Genomic DNA, 17,590 nt, shown 5'->3' on the forward strand with positions numbered 1-17,590 from the left:
AGCACTGAGCTCTGTGCAGTTCAGCTCTCGTGTCTCTGTTTTTTCAGGTGATGTCCACAAAATCCAAAAAAGACTCTTTATGGGTTTGAAATTCTTCACGTAGAACTGCAGCTGCTTCCTCATCATTAATGTTTCAGTTGGTCAGAGAAATTAAAGCTCAAGACCAAAGGGAAAATAAAAATCACACAAATGATAAAACTTTATGTTTAGTGTGTTTAGCCTACCTAGTAATGCGCTGCAGCAACTCAATAGGTTAGTAGTACAATGTACCGTCTCTTGCTGCAGGAATCAAACCGAGTGCGCAGCAGAACTGTAGGGTACTAGTTTTAAATTCAGTCAAATGCAGTAATTTAATAAAATAGTAAAAGTACCATAGATGGCTTTGTTACATGACTCAATGTTTTGGGATCGAGAATCGCAGTTATATCTTCTCATCTCATTTCAACATCTATGAGGCCAGAAGTTTTCCTTACATTTGAATCACACAACCTAAGATATGATCACTCTTGAAGTTCTGTGTAACTTATCATAGCTTTGCTGCTTATGTACTGTCCAACTTGTCTCATAGGGTAAAAGTATTCCATATCCCATTCTAGCCATGGCTCTACTGAATATTTATTCAGTGGTGGAAAGATTCAATATCAATTTAAATTGTTATAGAGGAAAGAAAAACTGGTGGCTTTGATGAGAAGAATGTTGAGTTCAAAAACTGCTGCTTAATACAAAAGCAAAATACTGTGAATGCAAGAAATCTGAAATGAAAACAGCAAGTGCTGGACATACTCAGCAAGTCAGGCATCTTCTACAGGGGGTGAAACAAAGTTATCATTTCAGGTTAATGATCTTTCATCAGAACTGGTAAAAGTTAGAGACGTGACAGTTTTATAGCAAGTACAGAGGCAGGCAAAGGAGGGAGGGATGAAACAGCCAAAGTGAATGTCTCTGATCAAATGGAAAACAGGAGAGATTAAATGACAACAAGGATTATGGTGTAAAGAAGAAGGAGATGGTAATGGGATAATTAAAGAAATAAAAGGTGGATCTAGAGCTGTAATTAGGAATAGCAGAATAATTACCAACAGCTGCTGTAAAAAATAAAATGGGGGCAGTGGTAAGATCAGAGAATGTTGAACTCAATAGCGTCCAAAGGCTGTAAAGCGTCCAATCGAAAGATGAGGTGCTGTCCCTCGAGCTTATGTTCATTGGAACAGTGTAGGAGACAGGCCAGAGACGGAATAAGGCAGAGAATTGAAATGACAAACAATCAAACACGGGATCACATTCACAGATTGAACAGAGATGCTCCACAAAGAGGTCACCCAATCTCCTTTTGGTCACCCTGATGCAGAGACGACCACATTGTGAGCAGAGAACACAGCATACTAAACTGAGAAAACTACAAATCTCCAGGTTCAACATTAAGTTTAACATTTTAGGATCATAACCATTGCCTCCATTATTTCTGACAGTTACTATTAGGGACAATTCCGCCATTCTCATTTATGCCTCCTCTAGACCCATCTTTTGTTTCTTCACATGTCCCATTACCAGCTCCTTTTGCATTGCACAATCATCTCTTTTGTTAATTAATTTCTCTGCCCTCCATCCAATCAAGAGCTTCCCTTTTGTTCCTTCCTTCCCTCCCCTCTTTTCCAGCCTCTCAACTTCATTAAAACCTGTCACATCTCTGACTTTTTCTCAATTCTCACAGAAGATGTTGCCTGACCTACCGAGTATTTTCATCGCTTATTAATACCTTGGGCTGGATTTTACCAACCCTCTGGAGGCAGGCTGGGAGGCAGGAAGACTCGTAAAAACGCAGCAAAAAGGATGTCTGTCTTCCCACTACCATGGGATATGGGGAAGGCCAATTAATTCAATTAACTGGCCAGTCAATGGCCTTTTACCATGATGGGATTTACTAGCACTGGCACAGCCCCCTATCTCATTCCCTCCCTCCAAGCAGCACCCTGATGTGGCTGCTCCATGGTTATGGAGAGGTCACCAGCAGCATTGGCGAACCCCGGCTCCAACTCCACCGCTGGAGGGTTCTCGTTCTCTGACCGCTAGGGCCTACCTACCTGGCCCCGTGCACTGAAAATAAATCCTCACCCAGCTTTCGATGCGCCTCAACATGGAGGTGCCCTCTCCTCCCTGCAGCCTTTGCAGTGGCTATCCCTATCTGTGGCGCTCTTGAGTTTGCCAGGTTGCTGGCTCTCTGATTGGGGCGGCAGCTGGGAAGTGGGCCGAAATTCTCAATTGCCAGTCGCGTCTCTTAATTGGCGATAAAATTGCCTCTGCGGTCCCACCATCTGCCCACACGCGTTCTGGACCTGTTATCAATCCCAGCAGTGGGACTCCCTTCCCTGAGGTAAAATGTCTCCTGCTAAACCTTGGAGCCTCCAACATCATTGTCTCCTGTTTATACTGCATATAGATTTCATGAAGGGATTGGAGGAAGCACGTTTGCTGCTAGCCTCCTGTATGTATTCTCAGTGATTTTAACAGTGCTCATCTTCCCTTGAGATTTTCCTCTCACCAAAAGCAGAAGTATATGAATGAGCACAGTGAGTTTTGGGAAAGGGAGAATGGGGGCACACAAACATTCCACACGCACAGCTTCACTATGGCAAAGATTGAGGTAGGTGGGTTTCTCTTAAGGCACGCAGACAAGCAGCAGCACTTTTTTTTTAACTATTGCAAAACCATCACTTCAGAGTTCCATAATGAACCTAACCCAAAGAAAAATCAAATCTACCATAACTATTTCAATGCACAGAGCTTATATAGTTGCAAAGAGGGAGCTAGGCCATCCAACCTTTCCTTTTGACAATTCATCCCTTGTATGAAACTATAAACAAGACATGCAATCAGCTCTGATTTGCCAGAGATGATGTTCACTTAACCTTAAGGCATGCAGGAAGGCTGGCTTATTTTCTGCTACCAAACCCTGGGATGTTGATGCCAATTTTAATGCTTGAATGCCTCTGGCTGAGATTAGCTCACTCAGCACTAATTGGCAATCAAATCTGGACCTGCTGGTCTCTTTAGTTCTGCTACACTCTGCCTTTACTGATGAAATCATTAAGGGAATGTGTAACCCAAATAGTTTGTATAGGCCAGTTACTTTGAGTCCAACTCCAAAATGACAGTCCTGGCAAACTTGGCATCTAAATCATATTTTTTAAAAATTGCTTTTTTTTTTAAAAAAAACTGTCAGAGGATCTGTAAGGGCAATTTCAATCATGACATGTACCTCCAAAAGATTGTAAATTAATCAAAGTTAAATGAATCTACGTTTACCTCACTGAAAAGACTGCCATTCACATAGGATATCCAAAGCTTCCAAAAATTAGGCAGTTGGCTTATAACAATTTCTGTCAGATTGTCGACAAAGGTTACAGGCTGAGGGGCTTTAAAACGCCAAGCTGCAAGCAGAGAAAAAAAAATTAATGCATATTTGCACATATATAGAATAACAATCACTACATATTTTTGATAAAATTCAAAAAATTCAAAAATTCTATAAAACCTTCCAATCATTAGGTTAGAACCAGAATCCACTTTTGGCACATAACGTTACTTCTAATTTTTGGCTTTGTAACATATTCATTGGAAATAATTGTCAATCTCCATTACCCTGCTCCATCAGGAAGGCAAGTTAACCTAACCCCATCGTACTAGACACATCAGCTTTCTTTGTTTTCAATTAAACAGGCGAATTCCACAAAAAGGTACTAAAATGTTCCTTTTAGATGGAAACAATAAAAACTAAAATTTAACTTTCGCCATACATCATATATTACATCAAATTATAATTTGGAATAAACAAAGCTATTTGCATAATTAAATACATTTTTGGTTCAGTTACTTTTCAAATCTACGAAAGACTTTATTGTTGCTCTTCCTGGGCTATTTCAAATAAAAGGTGGGTTTACATAAAATTTGGCCGTGAATATCAATTGAAACTGATATTTGAACTCGGGCCTCTCATGAAAGGAGCCCTACATTAAGAATGGAACTACTAAGCTCAGCTCCATTTGATTTAATCATATTTAAAAACAACTCAGCTGTGCATAGTGACAATCTAAAAATATGTGCTGAATGACATTAGAATGAAATAAGTTATGGAAGCATATGTGCTTGTCGGGACCAAATTATTTTACAGCTCTCTGACTCTAAAGAATAATTTGAATAATGAAAAGTGCCTTGCTCATTAAAGTACTAAGCACTGGACCAGAGATTCAATTATCTGAGGCAGTCAGAATTATTCAATTAGAAATCATCACATTTATTGCTGTTACAGTACATCACAGATTGAACAGTAATTAGAAAAGGGTAGTGCGTCTTCCAGTGTTGGAAAACAAAACGTTCACTTTTCACTTCACCTAAAAGTACTAACTTTGCATTGCTTTTGGAGGATGGTATATCTCTTTCCAACATCACAACCCTATCCCAGCCAGATTTTCTTGCCTTGTTACCAACTTCTGCCTGATCCTGTAAGGCCATGCAAAGAAACCAGGCATGGGCCTGTTCCCGCCACTTTGAATACTATCCTTTGCCGGGTGCCAGGAAATATGTAACAGCGATATGCTGGAAACCCCAGTTACTTAGTTTCATCTCTCAGGAGGTACCTCATTCCCTTCTTTGCTTCTGTATAGCAACCGGGCCGAGATCAGTAAAAAGCTGGGGAGGGGCGGTTAAAGCAAACCACTCTGTGACTGCGAGGACTGGAGTTCTACTTGATTATCACACAGCTTCTTTGTTCATTTTAATGTGGGGTAAAAGCTTTGGAAAAAAATGCAATAGTATTCCTTGTGTCAAAAACTGTGTGTGACACACAAGTTTTTCCTAACATTCAGCAGGTACAGCATTTTAATGGCACGTCTTTATGATGATCAGGGATGAGATAACACAGCTACCAGATACATCATACTTATTCATGACTAAACAGAAGTTACTAAAATGTGCCATTCAGACTGAAACAAATTTCACTACAATTACTAAAATTTGGATTTTTATTATAAGCCATAGTATTACACCAAATTATAACTCATAATAGGCGTTAAATTATTCACATAATTAAATTCATTTTCAGTTCAATTACTCTTCAAAATTACCAAACACTTTATAGTTGCTCAAAGGTTTCTCTTTTTATTTTTGCTATGTGGTCCTAGAGGTGAAAGGAAGAGACAAGCAGAAGTGACAGATAGAGAAGTGAGGGAGGACAAGGGAAAATAATTTTAACATTAAGAAATACAATTTTTTTTGTTGCGCAAGTAGTCATGACCAGTCATCACTCATGACATACTGCAAGCACCCACCCTAAAAATTTGTAATGCTGAAAAATCCCGTGAAAGAAATAAATGTAAAGATGTTTTCCCCTGCTTTTAATAAGAAAAAGAAAACAAATATAATGTATTTCTCCAATGGTTCATGCTCAAATCTTTGGTGATTTAAATATAGTAGGGCTACTAATCTGGATTTTGCACTAACAGATTTAAAAGTTTGTACAAAATTATCCAGAGAGAGCTAGTTTTCACAGCACAGATACTTAAATAGTGTCCCTGAATGAACATATATAAAATGTACACATGTGCTTGGTAGTCCTTACAGTCATCCCGAGAAGATTGGAAACTGCTGGCCCTTTTCACTGAAGCAGTTTGAGTCAAGCGACTAATTGGAGAAGGCCGTACATCACTGTCCAAATCCAGCATTGAGCTATGGAGAAGGGTCACACCTATGCAAACAAACAGAATAGTCAGCACGGTGCTGTCTTACGTATGTTTCAAGTTTAATTTGAGTGATATGTACAGTAAAGATCTCACAACTATCAAGGCCGCACATCATTCACTTTTATGTCAAACAGCTGTCAGTCAGCAGACTCCAATTTATTCTAGCAGGAATTATTCAGAGGTGACAGGGTATCTTTTGAAAATAACTACAACAAGAATGCAAATGCTGTAATTCGATCACAGATTAAAAACATATATACCATGATCTTTACCAAGGAACACACAAAAATGTGCCAAATAAAATATAGAAAATAGTTAATTTCTGAAGCAAACAATAAATATAGCACCTTCTATCCACACATTCCAGCATGAACATAGGAAGAGCTTAACTAGTGCGGTTTCATAAACACATGATTAGTGCATCATAGGAAGTGTCGTTTCCAAAATACTGTATGACAAAAAAACACTTTAGGCCTCTTTCACTAGTCTAAGGAGGTCATTTTTAAATGAACAATAATAAAAAAAAACAAGGAGAAACATACAATGGTGATGGCTTCCACATTAAAATACATACCCCACAAAAACGATGTTAATCCTACGTTAAATGATGCTCTTTCATTTACTCTATAAAATTTATTCAATTCAAAACAGCAATGTTAATTACATTTGCTTTGAAATCAAATCACAAATAACATCTGAAAGTTCAGCTTTACTAATTAACACAGTACAACACAGGTGCCAACCAAATGGGAAACATTGCTTTCGCACTTACCCTGGCCAGCAATTTACTGCAGCATTATTGCTAATGAGATCACAGAGCAATGAAAACAAACTGACGCGTGAAAGCTTTCCTAAACAATTTGTAGTTCAGGTAATTTGTAGTGAGCTTTCATTGGCTGGTTAGAAGGACCTATACCTCACCATCATCCTCGAAAAACAGTTCCTTTCCCTCCTCTCCAAACAAGCCATTACCAACAGTCAATCCTCTGTTTTCTCCTTCAGTAGAAGACTGCACGGAAAATAGCAAGAGGCAGTTATTGCAGGTGGCGGGGGTGGGGAGGGAGAGCAAGTGTGAGGGGTGTAGGGGGCAGGGAGCCCTCCAGTGACAGGCACCTTGTTGCCACTGACAATGCCTGCCCACCTGCTCCAGTGGGAAGGAGGATTTTTTTCCCCAGGAGACTGCAGTGACCTGCCGTGGGAGTCTGAGCCGCCTGAGACACTGGTGCTCAGACATGTTGAGAGAGCAGATCCTCTGCCTGTTGACCCTGTGGTGGGGGGAGCTTTGCCTCCCAGCTGGATCTCAGCATCTATTCCCTCTGCCCTGTGGAGTAGCATGCACCCGATGAGAAGGCAACTGGTGCTGCTGCTACTCCTGCTGGAGCAGTTGTTGGTGGTGTGGACTCTGCTTTTCACACTCAGAGGTGGAAGGTAAAGCTACATAAGCTGCTCCCATGCTACGGTGAAGGCTGGCAACAGGGAAGTGCAGCTAAAGCATGTGAAGTGCTAGACAAATGAAGTGCCTTCCAAACAGTTGGCAATCACCTGTCAAGAAGGGAAAGTTCTCTTTAAAAGGACTGCTTTGAAATGCAGTTTCTGAATTTTCATGACTGGAGCTTCTCAATGTAGTTGATCAACACCTTCCCTGCCTGTCAATTTCAATGATGAAGCTCTTCCCGCTGTGCACTCTCATCAGTGACCCCGGCAAGCTGCTCACAGGTCAGGAAACAGATTCAATGGCAAATCCAGGGTTCGGGGATAAAGCAACTCATAATTGGCTTCTTTACAACTTATGCAGTTTCTAAATTGCTTATCCGCTAGACCCATTGTGGTTTCCTGCTCACCTTCAATGCCACTCCAGGGAAAGCCGGAGGAGGGCGGAAGGCCATTGGGATTCAATTTAGAATTGTATCCTTTAGATTGCTTCTCCTCGTTCTTCCAACCAAAATGTATCACTTCACACTTTTCTACATTAAATTTCACCTGCCACGTGTCTGCCCGTTCCATCAGCCTGGCTATGTCCTCAAGGTCTATCACTATCCCCTCAGTTTACATGCTTTCAAGTTTTGTGTCATCAGCAAACTTTGAAATTGCGCTCTGCACACCCAAGTCTAGATCAAAATTGCGCTCTGCACACCCAAGTCTAGATCAATCACCTACATTTATATAGCGCCTTTAATGTAATGAAACATCCCAAGGTGCTTCACAGGAACACAAAAGGAGAGGTTAGGTCAGATGACCACAATCTTGGTTAAAGAGAATTATCTTAAAGGAGACAAGGTAGAGATGCAGAGAGGTGTAGGGAGGAAATTATAGGATTTGGGGCCTAGGCAGCTGATACAGATCAAGAATTATAGTAGTCATGGCACTGGCCCCTGGAGGAACCCACCATATGGGCGGAATTTTATGGTCCTGTCAAAATCAATGGACTTTTGAACAGCTCACTGCATTTTACAGCCTCCCGCCACCATGGGGCCATAAAATTCCCTTTTTGGTGTCTAATTGGCCCCACCCCTCTTCCTACTGCCCTTTTACTATTTACATGCCTATACCTATAGAAGACTTCTGCATTGCCTTTATGTTGGCTGCCAGTCTCTTCTCGCACTCTCTTGGCTTCTCTTATTGCTTTTTTCACTTCCTCTCTGAACTCTATATTCATCCTGGGTTTAACTTGTATCATCAACCTGACATCTGTCATATGCACCCTTTTTCTGTTTCATCTTAGTCTCTATCTCTTTCATCATCCTGTGAGTTCTGGCTTTGGCTTTTTCTTACCTTTCCCCTCGCAAGCATGTACCTTGACTCTACTTGAACCATCTTTTAAAGGCAGCCATTGCTTCATTACAGTTTTGGCTGCCAATCTTTGAATACAGTTTATCTGGGCCAGGCCCGTGCTCACCTGACTGAAAATAGCTGCCCCCCACCACCCCCCCCCCACAATTAATTATCTTTACCCTGGATTGTTCTTTGTTCACTTCGATAACTAACCTAAACCTTATATTGCTATGATCACTGTCTCCTAATGTAAAGGACCTATTTTTTATTTTTCTTGGATTGTGGCTTTACAAAACTACCATGGCTGCAGTTGAAAGACATTGAAAGATACGTTCACTGGAGCAGGGTGAGGAATATCTACAAGGTTGCTATCCTGGAACATAGGGTGCCATAGAGAACAGGATGGTGCCGGAAGAGGGGTTCTGGACTAAGGGGAACTGCCTGACAACAGCATTTTAATTGGCTCCTGACCAGGTGACCAGGGTTTTGTGTGGTAACAGCTCAGGCAGAATAGCTCCTAGCCTGTAAAGAGGAATGACCTGAAACCTCTCTCTCCTGTGTTTGTAAGATTCCAGCAATTCTAACATCTAGCTGGCTATCTCTCACATCTCTGTTACCTTTCTCTGAAAACCCCCGTCAAGAGGAAAAGGGGAAAAATCACCAGTAGAGGCATTGAAAAGCAAGTTTTTCAAACAGATTGAAAGTGCTGGGAGACCACCTCATGTCATCAACAACAAACAGTAAGGAATTTGGAAGACATCAATAAAAATCAACCGGATTGCTGCTATTGAACTGTTTTATCACACCCTTAAAATCCATGTTTTGTTTGTCTTATGTGTATGTATGTTTGTTTGTGTAGAGGGGTTTAAGAAGGGGCAGGGTTTAAGTTATTGAGTTAGAAGTTAGCAATTCATATTTCTTTCTTTTGCCACTAGTTAAAGACAATCTTTTCAATAAACAGTTATTTACTTATTAAGTTTACAAACCTGGTATCGTATTCTGTTAACCTAAATTAAACAGTTAGGTAGAATTGGCAATCTGGGGGTTTGGTCAAACCTTTCACATTTCTTGCGGCTCAGGGAACAGTGGGGCTTCATATTACAGCGCACTATCCCCAGTGAGTCGTGACACTAAATGTTCTCCTGCTTCCAACTCAATCCCCAGAAGCAGATCCAACAATTTCTGCTTCCTTGTTGGGCAGGAAACACTGATCTGGAAAATTCTCCTGAACACACTTCAGAAATTCTTCCCCTCTCTGCCCTTTACACTATTACTAACCCAGTATATATTAGGATAATTAATTAAAGCCCCCGCATTATAACTACAATATTATTTTTGTATCTTTCTGTAATCTCCTTACAAATTTGTTGCTCTGTATCTTCCCCCACTAAATGATGGCCTATGGAATATACTGTGTAGTGTAATGTTACATCCATTGCTTGTTAACTTTAACCAAATAGATTCTACCCTTGACCCACCTAGGACATCTCTCTTTCTCCAGCACTGTAATATTTTCTTTAATTAATTTTATTTAAGATGCCTGTATAGAGAAAAGCTTTGCAAATTACATTTTTTTAGATCCTGCCTGTTTGTTAGCAATTTCAAGATCTGACTGATACATTTTTTTTCAAAATGGTCAATGTGTGCAAAACACGATTGGATTGACCTCACCCAAACTGGCTCTACCATTTACACATAAATAACGGTGAGCAGAAGGGCCTGGGGGTATATGTCCACAAATCACTGAAGGGGGCAGGGTTAATAAAGAGTTTGGAATCTAGGGCTTTATAAACAGAGGCATAAAGTACAAAAGCAATTATAGTGAAAACACTGGTTCGCCCTCACCTGGTTTATTGTGTCCAATTATAGGCACCACACTTTAGGAAGATGTGAAGGTGTTAAGGTGTTAGAGAGGGTACAGAAAAGATTTATGAGAATGGTTCCAGGGGTGAGGGGCTTCAGTTAGGTGGGCAGATTGGAGAAGCTGGGGTTGTACTCATTAAAGAGGGGTTCGGGAAGAGATTTGTTAGAGGTGTACAAAACCATGAGATAATCTGGACAGAATAAATAAAGAAATTGCCCCCATTGCGAAAGGATCAAGAGCCAGAGGGAATCGATTTAAGGTGAATGGCAAAAAGAACAAAAGGTGACATGAGAAAAAACATTTTTTTTCGTAGTGAGCGGTAAGATCTGGAATGCACTGCCTGAGAGTGGGGTGGAGTGAGATTCAATTGAGGCTTTAAAAAGGGAATTGGATAATTAGCTGAAGGGAAAATTTTACAGTGCTATAGGGAAAGGGCTTGGGAGTTGTTCAGGCAGAGAGCTGACATGGACACAAAGGGCCGAATCATCTTCTGTGTTGTAGCCACTATGATTCTATGAAAGATCTGTCTGCTGGCATTAAATTACCAATTTGCTAATGGCACCTGCACCTGACTTTAGACAATAAACACAGTATATTTATAGCACATTTGTGCTTAGGGATTTTTTTGGGGGATGATGGACCGCAGGAAAAAGGAGATAGGGTCCAATTAGCTTCTGTTCTTCCCAATACTTACCGTAGTCAAACAAATAATGCAAGTAACTTCTGCGAGGCAGAATAAAAACTAAGTCGCCAATACATTGCTGGACAAATATTATTAGCCCTAATGCAGGAATGAATGCTGGCTATTTATAAAATATAACCATTTTGCAACCTGGAGCACAAAAAATATCAAGCTATTACAGAGCTGTGAGCAATCAATAATATATCAAGAATGATCAATTTTTTTTCTTCTACTCTTTTTCAGCCTCCAGTATTTGATTTCCACTTTGGTGCAGCAGAAGGAGCAGGTAAACCAGTAACTGGTATTATTAGTTTTATCAGTATTGTAAAATTTACTGGTAGTGCCAAAACCTATTGGGAAGTGTAAGCTTTATTAATTATATTTAATTAATTAGCAATTAATTAACATATATTGGAGATGGCAGGGCAGATAATGCGTGGCGATGGCAGGATGTGGGAGCTTCTGGATACCAGTGTGATCCAGGGCAAACACATCTGCAGTAAGTGTTTGCGACTGCAGGAACTTCGGCTCTGAGTCATTGAGCAGGAGGCCGAGCTGCGATACTGGGGCATATCAGGGAGGGGGAAAGCTACCTGGATACTGTATTCCAGTCACACCCCTTAGGATGGAATCCTCTGATTTGGTCAGTGGTCAGGGACAGGAGGGTGTGACTGCAAGTGAGGCGGGTAAAGGGACCCAGAGGGCAGATGTGCAGGAGCCTCGACCCTTGCACGTCCAACAGGTTTGCAGTTTTTCAGCTTATTTGGATGAGAGTGGGGGCTTCAGCTGACTGGCCATGGCATCATGGTACAGGAAGCCATTCAAGTGGGGCAAGTTACAAGGAATGTTGTAGTAGTGGTAGTAGTAGTGGACAGTATAGTCAGAGGGATTGACACCGTTCTCTGCAGCAAAGAGCGAGAGTCCAGATGGCTGTGTTGCCTGTCCGGTGCCAGGGTTCAGGACACATACTCGGGGCTGGGCTTGAACTTACAGTGGGAGGGGGAGGACCCAGTCGTCGTGGTCCAGGCTGGTACCAATGACATAGGTAGGACAAAGAAGGAGGCTCTATATTGTCAGTATGAGGAGTTTGGCACCAAATTAAGAACATCAAAGGTCATAATCTCTGGATTATTACCTGAGCCACGTGCAAATTGGCATAGAACAAATCAGATTAGGGTGATGAATGCGTGGCTCAAAGCCTGGCGTGGGAGAAATCTGTTACAGTTCATGGGGCACTGGCACCAATACTGGGGAAATTGAGATCTGTACCATTGGGACGGTCTACACTTGAGCCGTGATGCGACTAGTGTTCTTGTGAGCCACATAACTAGGGAAGTAGAGAGGGTTTTAAACTAAGTAGTGGGGGCAAGGGTGCAAATTTGGGGAGATGTGGTACAACAAAGAGTACAGACAAGACAAAAAGGAAAGGTATTATTAAGGGAAATGAAAAATAGACCGTGACAGGAAGGAATAGAGAGTACAAATCTAACAGTAAATCAACAGATGGGGCTAGACGTTATAAAAAGAATATAAGGATAAAACTAAAGGCTCTGTATCTGAATGAATGAAGCAATCGAAAAAAAAGTTAGATGGGCAAACGTAACCTAGATGAGGAATTCAGGGAATGTTTCTGAAATTGTTTCTTAGAACAGCATATTCTGCAGCCACAGAGCAGGCTATTCTAGGCCTGGTATTGTGCAACGAGATGGAATTAATTCATGATCTCATAGCGAAGGCACCCCTAGATGGCAGCAACCATAATAAGCTTGAATTTTACATTCAGTTTGAGGGAGAGAGAAGTGGGTCCCAGACTATGTTTTTAAACTTAAATAAGGGCAATTATGAGGGCATGAAAGCAGAGCTGGCTAAAGTGAATTGGCAAATTAGGTTAAGGCATAGGTCAATAGAGATGCAGTGGCAAACATTTGTTAGGGAGGGAGTTCCAGGATTTTGACATAATGACAGTGCTGAAATGGCGATATATTTCCAAGACAGAATGATGAGTTGCTTGGAGGGAAACTTCCAGGACTGGGACCTCAACTGTTTACAATTTATATAAATGACTTGGGCGAAGGGGTGGGTGGGATGGTTGCCAAATTTGCTGATGACACAAAGATAGGTAGGAAAGTAATTTGTGAAGAGGACATAAGGAGGCTACAAAAAGATATAGATAGGTTAAGCTGTGTACAGTATTGGTCACCTTATTTCAGGAAATGTGTTGGAAGCAGTTCAGAGAAGGTATACCAGACTAATACCTGGAATGGGCGTGATGTCTTATGAGGACAGGCTAGGCTTGTATCTGCTGGGCTTTAGAAGAGTAAGAGGCGACTTGATTGAAACATATAAGATCCTGAGGGGACTTGACAGGCTGGATGGAGAGGATGTTTCCTCTTGTGGGAGAATATAGAAGTAGGGGGTCACTGTTTAAAAATAAGGGGTCACCCATTTAAAATGGAGATGAGGTGAAATTCTCTCCCTCAGAGGGTCTTGAGTCTTTGGAACACAATTCCTGAAAAGGCGGTGGAAGCAGAGTATTTGAATATTTTTAAGGCAGTGGTGGATAGATTCTTGATAAGTAAGGGGGTGTGACAGGTTATTGGGGGTAGGCAGGATGCAGATTTGAGGTTACTATCAAATCAGCCATGATCTAATTAAATGGCAGAGAAGGCTCAAGGGGCCGAATGGCCTGCTCCTGAGTCTTGTTCGTATGTATCTATTAGACATATTCTACATACAACTTCTGTCTGAGCAGCTACATTTAACAAAGACATCAACATATACATTTGTCCCAATTATTGTTTAATCCTGCATTTAACTTTGAACAAGCATAAGTTATCTGCACTGTGTAGTTCCAAACTGTACCGTGTATTTTAGACATTGATAGCGTCAGTTTAAAAATGTTCTCCTGTTTCATAGGAAACCACAGCAGCAGTTCGCACTAGTTTCAGGAAAGGATAGTTTAATATGGAATAATTTTTAATTGAGTTATATAGTATTACTAACAACTTGAACCAGCAGCAGGGAACCACAACAACCAAGTTACCCTGAGGACTAATAAACATCTGGAACAAATTACCAGAACATGACTTCAGCTTAGGATTTACCACAAGGTAGCGCTGGAACACTGTAAATGGAATGAAATGTCAAAAGTAGAATTTATCCCAGCTGCTAAACAGCAATTGAAAAGAGCTGACCTAACATGGCCTGCAGTGCTTTCTGATGCCACTCTCAATTTCCTTATGATCTGTACCAGCAGTAGAAAAGCAACATGCTTGCTCCACTGAGGCAGTAGCAAGCGATCTACGTTCTTCTGACCCTCAGAGAGGTTAGAGTTCCGAACCACCCTAAACACCTTTGAAAATTCTTTCCTGTGCACAGTGGCTTGCAGCCATGTGCTGTGTCCTGACCACCCACGGTACTACATTGACCAAACAGGCAATTCCTTGAGTCTGCCTCAATGCAAAGATCCAAATGCAAGAGACTGAGTTTTTTTTCAAATGCCTTAGTTTTAACCACTCGAATTTGTTTAGGCAATGAAGCAAGGAAGCACCCTACCTTTTGGAATTTCTTTCCTTAGGCTCAGCCAATGTAAATGTATTCAATAAACACAATATGGCTACATTTAATCCTTTTCCCAGTGCTTATCACACTTCACACTCAGTATTGCAATGGGAAAGCAATGCTTTAAAACGTGACAAGGTTTATCTAAACAAACCAATAATTTATATGTAGTTCAAACAACAATTTTATTAATTATTATGTTTTATGCTCAGAAAGAAAACAAATGCAGTGGAATGTTAGGCTCAGTTGCTTTGTTTCTCTTTCCACCCTACCCACAAAAAAACCTACACAATTTACTTAAAATCTATCTTTATTCTGAAGTATTGAAATGTAACTATGAAACATAACACGGCAATCTTCAGGAGTGTTGCATGCTTTTTGAAAACTGTTATTCTTGTACTCTGAGAAGTGCATTTAACTAGAATCACAAATTCGTCAGGAACTATACAGCTAACAAGGAACTCTGATGCTGTTCTCCGAAAGTGAACAAAAAAAGGCCTTCAGTGTTTGTAAAATCATTCTAAATTGCACAAAAGGAAGTTATTAGCAATAAGGGACACAATGGATCAGGTTACTTTCAATGAAGTACATTTTGGTTCGGTTACTTTCAATCAGGTGATGTGTTATTTCTTTTACAAAAAATAAATTTTAGGTATTTAATGATTCATTTTGACTAATTCACCATTCATTTTCACCACAGTAATAAACTTTATTTTAAACTTAATATATTTTTGGAACAATTTTAGGACTGGGTAACTTTGAGAGTGTCAACTTCAAAAGAGTCACAAGACGACCAGGAATTCTACTGAAGGTGTGGCATACCCAAATGTGATATTTGGAACTTCAGAAGCTGCAGTAATCAATTTTACATCTTTTCAGTGTGAGTATTTTTATAAGGGATAGAGGGCAAGGGATGTGGTTTAGACATAAATGGCTCCCAGCTGCATGAAGCTTCTTTCAGATGTACAGTAAGTACAGCATATGGAAGAAAACCAGCTGCTAGGATAACAAATTAAAAAGGCCCTTTTGACAGAGATCCTGTTGCTCTCCTCTATGTGAACAAAGGAAGATCATTCATTGCAAGGTGAACCGAATACGCAGTATGAAATGCAGAAATGGTGCGAGCTCTCACTGCATCCGCCATTTGTTCTCATAACATGCACAGCTGGTGTTATTCCGACCCCAAAGAAAAATACATTTTGGCTACAGCATTGGTATTATAAACGCAATCTTACGCTGCCCAATTCAAAAAGGTTCTGCCAATTTTCTTGTAGCCTCATTTACTTCACTTATTAAAAAACAATAATACTTTCCTTACCCACGAAAATAAGCCTGTGCTAAATTTCCTAGCAAGTACTGTGATTAGCAGCTTACTGTCTTAACGTATATTACAGGGCATTGAGTCATGCAGTGTGTTTAATATTTTTAAGATCTTTCATCAGAGATGAGAGATCTTCATCCTCACATGAACAGTATGAAAATATGCCGTTTTCTTTTGGCTTAAGGGGTCTAAGTGAAATTGGGACAGTTCCCAGTGGATCTCAGTTCAAAGCACATAACTACTCCAAAAATTTGGCATTACTGTAATCAGGATTTATTTAGCAATCCTACTTAGTAATGCCTTAAGAGAAAAAAAAATCTAAGAATTGAAATATCACAGCATTGAATCTACTGAGTTCTGGGTTGAGCTGCATAATTAGTGTGAAGTAGGGGATCCCATCAGTACATCTGACCTTTCTCATAACTGGCTTATGCTTTCAGCATGAGGTGCAAACTGGATAAATGATCCATCATACACTGCTATCAAACTCTCACTGACCTACATATATACAACAAAAATATATACAATTAGGTCATGGCATCTGTTGGTTTCGCACACCGGTTAACAAGTTTTGTACTATGACTGCCATTCCAGATGGATAATCTAAAAACAGGTAATACTCTCTTTTAAAAGGAATTTTCCATTTTTCCCACCCTCTTGAATTTAGATTGCAGCTCAGTAAAAAGACACATTAAATAAAATTGCATTATTGGACAACATAGTTCATGATTTAAATTGCAACTATGCCTTGTGCTGGTTGTCAAATCACGTTCCTGCTTTAATAAAATTTGATATTTAGAATAAGTAATAGAACACACCTGCTATAAGCATTTGTGCAACTCTTCAAATATTTTAAAACTTGCTTAAGTCACATTTAATGCATTATTTAGAAAAAAGTAACAAGCAAGCTATTACCACTGAATGTAATGATCAATTATTGTTAAAGGGGAAGTTTGATAAAATTCCACTTCAGCTACTGTTAATAGAGCTAAAAATGCTAACTTTATCACAATGTATTATTTGATTGTCAAGTACTCTGAAATATACAGATGCTTATTATTTACTATTAGAGTGGCTGATGGTGCATTACAATACAGATGAGTAGAAAATTTCAACCAGGAAAAGCCACAATTACACCATTGATTAGTACGATCAACCTAAACGGAATTGGTATATTTGGTGATCGCTTTCATGCCTTTGGAGACGGCATGTTTGGCCAGTTCCCGGCATGTTTGGCCAGTTCCCTCGGCAGCATGAGACGGATGGCACTCTGGATCGTGCTGGCCGGGATGGTGTGGCGCTTGTAGTGAATAAGGTGCGAGGCCTCAGAGGCAATGTGCTCAAAAATGACAACAACGAAGGAGTTCATGACATTCATGGCCTTGGATGAGATCCTGGTGGAAGGGTGGACCTGGGTCAGCACCCTGTACATGCAAGTGGAGTAGCTCTGCTTGCGAGATTTCCTCCGTTTCTTGGGCAGCTTCTTGGTGACTTTAGTCAGCGACTGCTTCGACGCCTTGTGGGACGCACCACCTTTAGCTGCAGCCGCAACCTCAGGCATTCCAGTCAACTTGGAAACTCTTTCAAGTTACCAACAGTCACAGATTGCAACTTCTTTCGAGTACAATCACAGTTCTTGGTTTTTCCAGGAGTGG

The 17,590-nt window shown here is 40.5% G+C and overlaps 1 protein-coding gene across 1 annotated transcript in view; it reads right to left on the minus strand.

Annotated features, from left to right (window-relative positions):
• Positions 1 to 17,590, minus strand: part of exoc2 (exocyst complex component 2) — a 302,692-nt gene that overhangs the window by 124,004 nt on the left and 161,098 nt on the right. Inside the window, exons 12-13 of the mRNA XM_078539476.1 lie at positions 5,615 to 5,740; positions 3,304 to 3,428 (exon numbers count right to left, since the gene is read on the minus strand). Coding sequence (XP_078395602.1) covers positions 3,304 to 3,428; positions 5,615 to 5,740 — 251 coding nt within the window. The remainder of the gene's footprint in view (positions 1 to 3,303; positions 3,429 to 5,614; positions 5,741 to 17,590) is intronic.

This window comes from Cetorhinus maximus, chromosome 3, assembly GCF_964194155.1.
Source record: "Cetorhinus maximus chromosome 3, sCetMax3.hap1.1, whole genome shotgun sequence".
Taxonomy (NCBI): Eukaryota; Metazoa; Chordata; class Chondrichthyes; order Lamniformes; family Cetorhinidae; genus Cetorhinus; species Cetorhinus maximus.